The 9,725-nt window shown below is 45.0% G+C and overlaps 3 protein-coding genes across 3 annotated transcripts; all 3 read right to left on the reverse strand.

Moving 5' to 3' along the window:
- Positions 1 to 67: 67 nt before the first annotated feature.
- Positions 68 to 794, reverse strand: LOC119551173. Its single transcript, XM_037860371.1, has one exon. The coding sequence runs from the start codon at positions 758 to 760 to the stop codon at positions 107 to 109; it is 654 nt and encodes a 217-aa protein (XP_037716299.1). The 5' UTR covers positions 761 to 794; the 3' UTR covers positions 68 to 106.
- Positions 762 to 4,465, reverse strand: LOC119551172 (phosphatidylinositol 3-kinase catalytic subunit type 3). The gene is made up of 8 exons (XM_037860370.1): positions 4,308 to 4,465; positions 3,621 to 4,242; positions 3,470 to 3,565; positions 3,330 to 3,415; positions 2,390 to 3,273; positions 2,057 to 2,330; positions 1,629 to 1,990; positions 762 to 1,567 (listed from the first exon to the last, which is right to left on the reverse strand). The coding sequence occupies exons 1-8, from the start codon at positions 4,376 to 4,378 to the stop codon at positions 1,122 to 1,124; spliced, it is 2,841 nt and encodes a 946-aa protein (XP_037716298.1). The 5' UTR covers positions 4,379 to 4,465; the 3' UTR covers positions 762 to 1,121.
- Positions 4,466 to 4,942: 477 nt separating this feature from the next.
- Positions 4,943 to 9,084, reverse strand: LOC119550259 (integrin alpha-PS3). Its single transcript, XM_037858837.1, has 8 exons — positions 8,915 to 9,084; positions 7,851 to 8,772; positions 7,696 to 7,798; positions 6,766 to 7,350; positions 6,580 to 6,709; positions 6,156 to 6,518; positions 5,354 to 6,089; positions 4,943 to 5,293 (listed from the first exon to the last, which is right to left on the reverse strand). Exons 1-8 carry the CDS (start codon positions 9,082 to 9,084, stop codon positions 5,144 to 5,146), a joined length of 3,159 nt encoding a protein of 1,052 aa, XP_037714765.1. The 3' UTR covers positions 4,943 to 5,143.
- Between the last annotated feature and the right edge of the window lie 641 nt (positions 9,085 to 9,725).

The raw sequence follows: 9,725 nt of genomic DNA on the forward strand, positions 1-9,725 counted from the left end.
TGTTATTTTGATATATTTAAAAACCTGTATTTTCTTTATAACCAAATTTCAATAAACCATTTTTAAGTTTAATTGGAACTTATGGATGTTTATTCGAAGTACCGAATCAGTTGTCCTCCTTCTCCTTCAAATTTCCCGACCTTTCATCTGCTTCCGAGTCCGATTCGGACGAGGAGGAAACATGTCGCCTTCGACTAGAGTGCTCCGATGGCTGGGCGCTGGTCAACATTTTGGCGGAAATGCGCTGGAACCACCAGAACCGACTGAGATAGGCCTCCGCCCCCCGGCTGATGAAGTACAGCTGGAGTGGTCGCTTGCTCCTCTGCGGATGCTTCCTTCTCTGATGGGAGAGCATCAAGTCCAGGGCAAAGGTGCAGTGCAGCAGGTAAATAGCCCCAGCATAGAGGGCTAAAATGGCATTATCCCGACAGCACATATAGAAATCAGGCCACTTCTCAGTGCGAAACTCCTCCAAAGTGGCCATGTACATGTGGGCGTAAACCGTAAACATGTGCAGACCTCCCAAGAGGCCCCCAAAAACAGCTTCGTGCTTCATCGTCGGCCGCTCCGCGTAAAAGACACCAATCAGGGACACAATGCAGATGATCACAGAACCACCATAGGTTCCACATAGCAGGAATATGTGCGGAACACCTTCCTCCTTGAAACAACGCCAGTGGACGAAGCAGCATCCCAGGCTCAACAGCAGCTCCATCAACTTGAACAGGAACCAAACGGGCTTCTTCGAACGCACCTGCATGTTTCCTCAAATATTTGGTTATATTACAATTGCGACACAGAACAGATAGGGATACATTTAAATTCTTGATTACAGACTTGCAACTACAGGCCACCTAAGACTAAAGCAAACTTAAAAATATGGTTAATATAAGGAAGCAGTAAAATAAGGATATTTTAAAAATTGTAGGAGCCGAAAGTAATCAATACTTTTTCATAAGTTAGCACAGATCTAACATAATATATATAGTAGTAATATTAAACTATTTTACACTTTTAAGTTTTAACATTAAGGTTCTTTAACTCAGGCAAACAGAAATATACAAATTAATGATTACTTTTTACTCCTACAATTTCTTATCAAAGCATTTTAGACCAGCCATTTACTTCCGCCAGTACTGGGTGAATCGATGGATCTGCTCCACCAGCGCCGGCATAACGGCCGTAATGGACACATCGAGGAGACTCTGCAAATGCTGGACAGCCTCTTCGTCGGTCAGACCAAGCTGCAGGTTCTCCTCAACCTTCTTGACCGCCTTGTCGGGCTCCAGAGCGATATCCGGAACAGTGGCGTCCACCATCAGAGAAAATAAGTTGAGCATTACGTTGGCATGCCGACGCAAATGCAAATAGGCCGTGTAGCACTGCTTGCGGAACTCGTGGTGGTGCTCCGAACTAATCCCGCCCATGGCCTCCACCATTTCCTTGCTTAGCTTCATGGGCGGCGGCATGGGCTTAGGATCGCGTCCCAGAATGTAGCCGAAATCGATGTGGAAGAGCTTTCCATTAGTGGTCAGCAACAGGTTGTCCAAATGTCGGTCACCAACACCTGAAAATCGAAGAGTTGAAGTTAATTACAAATAAATAAGGTTAATTTCTCCTAGTCTTACCCAGCAAATAGGTGATCACACAGTAGCCTGCACAGCTCTTAATGTAAGTGTCCATCACCTCCGCTGAAATGCCATATGGGCCATTATCGCACGGATGGTGTTTCCGGAAGAAGTTGTGGATATTGCCCTCCCGAGCAAGGACCTCCGCCACCGTGCAGGAGTCAACATACTGCAGGAATCCATGTTTGGAGCTAGTGGCCAGCACCTTGTAGGGAGTTAGCTTCAGATCAAGGTTCTCCCGCCTCAGCAGCTTGTCCATCAAGGTGATCATCTGCAAGATGAGCTGATCCTGACGCAGATCATCGCCATGCTTGAAAATGGCCGCGTACTCGTGATGGGCAATTGAAGTGACAAAGGTGAGTCTATAAGGGTAAGGAAGAAAGTTTCACTAGAAATTCAGCAATTTTCTAAAGAATTAGCAAGCATACTTGGCCGGCATGAGAGCACTTTTAAACAGCGAAGTCCGCATGGGTACAATTTTGGTGATGTAGATTTCTGGATCCAGGGGAAACGGTATGGGCTCAAAGTTGGTAAAGTTCACCTTGAACATGTCCTGCTCAGCCAGCAGCTTCTGGAATTTCTCCGTTTTCTTATTGCGGTTTCCCGGCTCCTTGGCCACCAGTTTCACCAACTTGACCAGCTCGTCAATGAAGCGGCGCTGCTTCCGGAGATTATAAAAGATGCCTCGAAGATTGAAGTTTCCTGAAGAGAAAGTTAAATAATTAGAGCAATCATCTTCCTCTCATCAAACCCACACCTACCATTCTCTAGCACCTTCAGGAACATCTTGAGCACCATGGCGTACATGTCGTGGGCCTTCTCATCCTGCTTCCTCACGGACTCCACCTCCTCCACCTCGATGGATAAGTACCAATAGAAGTAGTTGGCCAACGTGGCGTTGGTGCAGGCGCGCTGGATAAGGAATGTGCAGAGATTGGCTGGAACGCTGCCAAAGCTGATGCCCTCGGCCAGCATGAGGGCATTGGAATTGGAGTCGCAGGGCAGGGAACTGCTGCCGGGAGTGGCGGGGGCAGAGGGATTCGGCAATGCCACCGATAACTGACCTCCACTGCCTGCAGATCCGGGACTCACGGACTTGTCGCCCTTTATGGCGGCTAAAACGCTTGCTGCTCGCTGATTAGCTGGAATTACCGAGGCGTGGAGGCCACTGCTAGTGGCACTCAAATCGGAAAGGCTGCTCTGATCCAGCAGTGAGCCATTGTCATCCAGGATAGAACGCACCACATCGCGCTCGGGAAAGATGCAGCTATGCAGGTGGACAATGTGCCGGGGATCCTCGTACTTAAGAGCTTGCACAAGCTGAAGCAGATAGAGCAGCAAATCCTCATCTGGAGCTTGTGCCAGTCGACTGACGGCATACTTTCGCACCTGCGGATGGGTGAAGGTGGGACTCAATAGCTCCAAAGCATCCTCCACGTCCATGGGTGCCCAGTTGGCCAGCATCCAAAGAGCTTGAGTAACCTCGTCCTCCAGCTTCCAATTGATGCACTTGAGGAACTTGGTCAAAGCCTTTTTGTGGGAGGATAGATAGAAGCGGAACTTCCATAGCAGATCCTGCTCCTCGCTGCTCAGGACATAGGTTGGTGGATATCTATAGACTATGGTGTGAAGCTGATCTCGAATGCTGTGGGGAAACCATTATATAGTGGGTTTAATATATCTGGGAATGGACTGCCTTACCTTGCTGTGGGTTTGGCATCTCTATCCGAGATGCCCGAACGCTCTGAACGGGCCAAACGATGGTGCTTTCTTTCTACGAGGTTTTCCTGCAATATGATATGGGATTAATGCCATCCCTTTGCTTTTTTGGGCCTACATACCATTTGAATCTCGGAATCGGGCACGGATACCAACTTGGGCTTGGCCGGCAGTTTGTATTTGACATCGCCCTCTGGCTCGAAGTAGACCACTGCATACTATAATGAAAAATATCGATCAGAGCTGGCCGGGATTAGTGCCTGGCGAACCCACATTGTACATGTCATCCACCACGATGGCGGGGAACTCGATCATGAGGAACATGTAGTCGGACATGCGCTTCTCGCGCTCGTTGATCACCTCGATTTCGCGGAACGTGAGCCTGTCCAGCCAGTCGACCTTCTGCACCTGGCCATTCCGATGCTTCTTGGCCAGCTTTCCGAGGCGCTGCATCTGCGACTTAGAGGATTCCTTGCCCTTGCCTGGCGTGCGACTGGGGAAGCTGCCATCGCCCTCGACTCCCAGCCAGACCCGCAAATCGTACATTCCCTGGCGAAACATGCCGTCCTTGCCGAACACCGAAATGGAGGTGCCTCCGATGACGGTGGTCTGGCCGGCGCCCGAGCAGTCCAGGATGGTCAGCACCAGCATGGCGCTGCGCGGCAGATCGGAGAACTGCAGGGGCAGCGAGACCCACTCGTTCCAGCTCCATCGCTTGCCGAATGCCTTGTAGGAGCTCGTCACGGGGAGGCAGTAGGGTCTGCCCTGGTTGAACACCTGCAGGCGCACCTGGAACGAGGGGTGCTCCTCGGAGTACAGGCCAGAGAACCTTAGAATGGGGTCTTCCAATAGTTTTTCATAGTCAGGCTGGCGCTTCTTCCCCTCGAGCGTCCCACTGGAAAAACAAAGGTCCTGCTTATACACCAGTTTTTCAAGGCTTTCCGGCCATTTTCCACTTACACCTTGATTTGCACACGTTCGTGCAGCGAAGAGCTGTGGATGTAGCGGAAATGGTCGTCAGGTTGGTCCATTTTCCTGCTGCCAATTCACTTTTTCATTTATGCGTAATTTTTCACCGAGATGCAACAACAACTGCCCACAACAGAAAACAGCTGATCGGATGGCGACGCGGCGAAGCACAGTGGGCACTGGCTATAAGGGTTGTTGGAAATGAAAACTAAATAAAAAACATGTAATTTTTAGCTATTAAAAAGGGTTTACTAATTCCAGGCCAATTCTAAATACAAATTAATTTATAATCTTGTAAGTGTATTCTTTAGCTTACAGAATATATCTTTTTTACCCGCTACTTGTAAAACAACAAAAATTAAAATGTTCAACAATCGTATATCGATTAAAATATCGATGTTTTATCCGAACAATATTTCTATCGATATGTTCACCAAGTCATTGCGCGCCGGATGTTAAAGAATTTAAAAAGTTTCCCCGTTATTTAAAGAAATTCTTTGATCTATCAATTAGTTTATTACATAAAATAAAGTTTTAGGTTATATACTAAGATCTTTTAACTTATATATAGTTTTATTTCCAATTCGTATTGTTCATTAAACGATCAGAACTAGGACCTTTTTAGTTGTTTTAAGGTTGATAGCGTTATTTACTCTTGAAGTAATCTACAAACATTTCGAAAGCAGTCTTAAATCGAAATACACAGACTTAAAGTTGTTTCTTTAAATGCGATTTTTTAAAAGATGGAAAGAAAGAGATCATTTTAAGGTTGATTACTTGATTACTCCTATTAAATGTATCAATCTTTGTAGTTCTTTTATCAAATTTCAGACGTTCTGTACGTCTTCTGAATGAGATTCGTATTCGATTTCCTCTGGTTTACAGTCCTGATCTTGTGGTGAGTCTTCCTTAATAAGGTTCTTCTCCTCCGCCAACCGTTTTAGTTCATCCCTCTTGAATCGTTTAAAGAATCCAAGCTAAGAAGCAAATAAAATATATATGAAAGGAAATTCCTTTTAAACCATCGTAATACGAACCCTTCGAAGACCATGGGTTATCAATGCAAACAGTAGCAATCCACCGATTACGGCTAAAATTATGTACCAGATGGGTAGTCCATTATCCAGATTCTTGTATATCACATTTGGTTGAATCTTTCGCTTAATCACAAACGAACTCGATTCGGGATCTCTCTGTTTGATCAACTTAAGATCGGTCAGAATGACAAAGTACTCAAATGGATCGAGGTCATAATTCAGATCCACTTTAAAGCTTATGATCACGTTAACAGGTTTTTCTGGCCTAAATCGGAAGTTCATCTCTGACCGGACGCAGATTGTCTTGTTGGTATCCCGGCAGTTGAGCTCAAGAGTGCGATTTATCGGAAGATTATCCTTGTCGTTGATCTCGATGTCTTGATCTAAGGTCAGACCTTCGAGATCCCTACGCTTTCGGGTCGTGGAAGTGGTGGTCAGCTCATTATTCTCATGGTCCTGAGAAGATTCCTCCAAAGGGTACTCATTGAGCAGGGTATTATTCACATCGTAGAGCTTAATGGGCAACAATCGGGTGTCGTATGAGGCCTGCATCTTTAAACTGGAAATGTTAAAGAGGGGTTTAACTACTCCACCCATATTAAAAGAGATGGGCATAAAAAATATTAGTGTTAGCTCTTGTATAGTACTGGGTCCATGGCTTTTGATCTCGTAGTTGTTTATGATTTCCGCGGAGTAGGGATATTTGTTAAGAACAACCTGACCGTCTGCTGGACCACTGAAAATATTAAAGAAATTTCAATCAGATTTCAGAAATCTTTAGTGACTATTCCTATAATCTTACCCACTGGCATCGATCTCGGTGAACTCCCTTAAGATGATCTCGTTGGTCTCCCCGTTGTCAGTGGAATTCTTGTCGACTCCCGTGCTAAAAACAGCAGCATCGATGGTCAGTAAATCTCCATTGAGTTGGCTAACATCAAAGGTGATGGCGAGGGAATCGCTGTCACCATTGGCCAGGGGTCGTCCGTCGTTCAGATCACACAGCATTACCTCGTTCCTGACCCTGCAGTTTCCAGGAACCTGAGCGAAGGGCAGGCGGAAGGAGCTGCTAACTTTGAATTGTGACAGGTAGGCAGTCTCTCCTTGGTTAATGACTTCGTAACTCAGACGAAGGGTGTCTGTGGTGCCCAAAGTATAGCTAGGACTAGGGAAAAACACTTGACATAAGACCATTTTACAAAATATACAAGCTGGTATTAGCTTACACAACATCCTTGCTTCTCAACTGAAGATCAGGGACACAGACATTAGTGGCACAACCTGTTATAAAGCTGATCATCTCCGTGTAAGATTTGGGTTCCGATGGATCGACAACAGCACAGGTTTCACAGAATTCTTTTGAAGTTAGGATTGCTATATATATTTCTTTACACCCTGATCTTAAGACTTACCCTCCAAGTATTGCACCTTCTGCGTAAGTTCATAAAAGATTTCCAAATCGATGGGCTTAAATAGATTTTCTTCACTGTACCGCACCTTGACCTCGAAGACCCGGCACTGCTCCTGCAGACCTGCCAACACCTTGAAGCTCATCTCATTGCTCTGGTTCTCTATGAACTTAACCCTCTCCAGCATCTTGTCTATGGCTATACGGATATCCAGCTCCTGCTGCTGCACCTCCTTTGGCATGGCTGTGGTTGTCAGTCGGTGGCAGGCGGAGATCTTAACCTTATCCTGATCCGGTTTTATCTCTCGCGATTCCGACTTTACTGTGGCATGTATTTTGACCACCGGATAGGTCCGGTAAAGATACAAGACCTCGGCATTGGGAGCTCCGATGGCCAGGTCGTTGAATCCATTCCCATCTATGTCCGTTCCCCGGGAGAGACCGTGCCCGAACATGTATGATCCGTACTCTGAAGGTTGCTGGGAAGGGGCATCTAGTCGCTGACTCGGCTGATCCCGCAAACCCTGTTCGCTGCCCAGATAGATGAAAACCACTCCGTTTCCTTCAAAGGGAGCTCCAACTGCCACGTCTAAAAAAGGATAATAACATTAATGTTATTCCACATTTAGTATGACTAACAGTCTTTGTGCCGTTCACTCATCCGTATGTTCAAAGGGAAAACATCTATATCTATAATATATTTCTTAGAGGGTTATATCTTATAGTCTAACCATAACATACATTACGCGAGAAAAACCCATACGATAGCCTCTAATATATTCCGCAGACTAAATATAATTACTCATCCGTATATTCATAGAGAAAACATCTAATATAACATATTTCTTAGAGGGCTATATCATATAGTATAACGCGAGAAAAACCCAACCGATAATCTCTAATATATTCCGCAAAACTATACACAATTACTCACCATTGTATCCGTCGTGATTAATGTCGCCCAGTCGCGAAAGAGTGGTACCGAAACGGCTCCTACTGCCAGTTGGTGACCAAATAATCTTCCGCTCGAAGTTGAACTGTCAATACTGGATTAAAAACTGAGTAATATTTATAAAAGCATTTTCTCACCGATTCTTTGTTGATAAAAACATAGATTGCACCATCGTCATAGGAATCCCCCCGAGCGTGCAAAGGGGCCGATATGACGACGTCGGCCAGTCCGTCGTCATTGAGATCCTCCACCAGGACAGAGTAGCCAAAGTATTCGCCCAACTGCTTTCCCTCGAACACATGTTTCTTACGCATGTTTTTCTCTGACATATCAAAGATATAGGCCTCTCCGTAACCGTGGTTCGCTTGGGGAGCAGTGGCCACATATAGGAGGGAGGATCGGTTGCCGAAATATCCGGAGCTTACGGCATAGCCAAAGTACGAATTGTGCTGCGCTCCCCAAGAACCGGATTCAAGAATAAGTGGTTCATAGTCATCCGGATCTATATCTCGCTTTATGCGACGGATGGATTTCCTCTTTCGCTGGTGAAGGATCACCCCTCCTTTCCAATTGTCTATGCCTGGGGCACCAATCAGGAACCGGGCGTTATTATCTGTCACATGGGCACTGAGTCCCACTTCTCCCATGTAGAAATAGCTACTGTTGTCGCGGTTCAACTGCTTTTTTACCATATTGAGTGGCCAGATAGTATACACTTTTTTTGGAGCTGGCTGTTTGTCCTTGGTGTCCTCCACCCAGTAGCAAACTCCGTGCATACGGCCATTCAACTCGTGGGGGTTGTAGCATCGGGGGGCACATACGAGGAGCTTATCCGTGTCCCAACGGCCTCCGTCCATTGATGCGCCCAGCCACTGGTAGTCCTTGTGCTTCGAGTGAAGGAACCTGATGTCGTAGGTCACATCAACATTTCCTAGGGGGTCCAGGGTGTACGGAAAGCATTCTCCGTTTTCCAGGGGGCACCTGAATATCGCCCCAGTCTCGTCGATCGCACTCTGCGAATCCACGGTGGATTGGGCCCGAGGAGCGCCCACAAAGATGCTGCATTGATCAGGGATAATATGATATTGTATTATATCATAAGTTGTTCAAATCAAAGAATTAATCATAAGCAAGAATCAAAAAATGTTGGTACACTGTATTTAACTAATTAAAGATCCCGACTGAATGTTATACAACTCACCTGGTGGGACGAATGACAAGCGAGAATCCAAAATAGGAGCTTCGCGTTTGGTTTAAATGGGTTTTTAGATGCTTTGGAAAGTTTATCACCCGATTTGCATGAGGTGAAATATTAAAGGCTTCGGTCTGGTACTTTAAAGCGAGAAAGACGAGCCATATTAGATAAGGCATATTATATTTAATAAATTATATAATACAAAGTTTTTCTTTGCGTAGCAATTATTTTTTGGATTTATTTTTATTAAATTGTTTAGGTTTAAGAACCACAACCCACAAGAACTCAATGTGCAATGAACTGAAGTCAATTGAAATAAAATAATTTAAAGAGAAATTATACATCCGCTGCGGCCAATCATCACGAAAAAAAGTTTATAAGGTTCCGGAACAACAAGTTTTAAAATTCAGATTGTAAAAATCACTCCCATTTATCATTTTATTGCATAAGCAATAAATAAAGTTCATGCCATAAGAACTCTTTTTATATTTATTTAAGATTTTTTTTTTACTTGGTATATCTGTTGAATTATTAATAATGTAATTGTAGTTTTGTATCTTTTTATACCCGTTACTCGTAGAGTAAAAGGGTATACTAGATTCGTCGGAAAGTATGTAACAGGCAGAAGGAAGCGTTTCCGACCCCATAAAGTATATATATTCTTGATCAGGATCACTAGCCGAGTCGATCTAGCCATGTCCGTCTGTCCGTCTGTCCGTCTGTCCGTCTGTCCGTCTGTCCGTCTGTCTGTCCGGATGAACGCTGAGATCTTGGAAACTATGAGAGCTAGGCTATTGAGATTTGGCGAGCAGATTCC

Source organism: Drosophila subpulchrella, chromosome 2R (assembly GCF_014743375.2).
Source record: "Drosophila subpulchrella strain 33 F10 #4 breed RU33 chromosome 2R, RU_Dsub_v1.1 Primary Assembly, whole genome shotgun sequence".
NCBI lineage: Eukaryota > Metazoa > Arthropoda > Insecta > Diptera > Drosophilidae > Drosophila > Drosophila subpulchrella.

Bases quoted from the DNA above. Each gene is read 5' to 3' on its own strand.
- LOC119551172 (XM_037860370.1), bottom strand. From the start codon at position 4,378: ATGGACCAACCTGACGACCATTTCCGCTACATCCACAGCTCTTCGCTG. The intron at 1,991-2,056 runs GTATGCTTGCTA...TTACCCTTATAG, and splicing joins AGTGCTCTCATGCCGGCCAA to ACTCACCTTTGTCACTTCAA. The intron at 1,568-1,628 runs GTAAGACTAGGA...TTCGATTTTCAG, and splicing joins TGTGATCACCTATTTGCTGG to GTGTTGGTGACCGACATTTG.
- LOC119550259 (XM_037858837.1), bottom strand. From the start codon at position 9,084: ATGCCTTATCTAATATGGCTCGTCTTTCTCGCTTTAAAGTACCAGACC. The intron at 8,773-8,914 runs GTGAGTTGTATA...TGATCAATGCAG, and splicing joins CTTGTCATTCGTCCCACCAG to CATCTTTGTGGGCGCTCCTC. The intron at 5,294-5,353 runs GTTCGTATTACG...TTTGCTTCTTAG, and splicing joins TAACCCATGGTCTTCGAAGG to CTTGGATTCTTTAAACGATT.
- LOC119551173 (XM_037860371.1), bottom strand. From the start codon at position 760: ATGCAGGTGCGTTCGAAGAAGCCCGTTTGGTTCCTGTTCAAGTTGATG.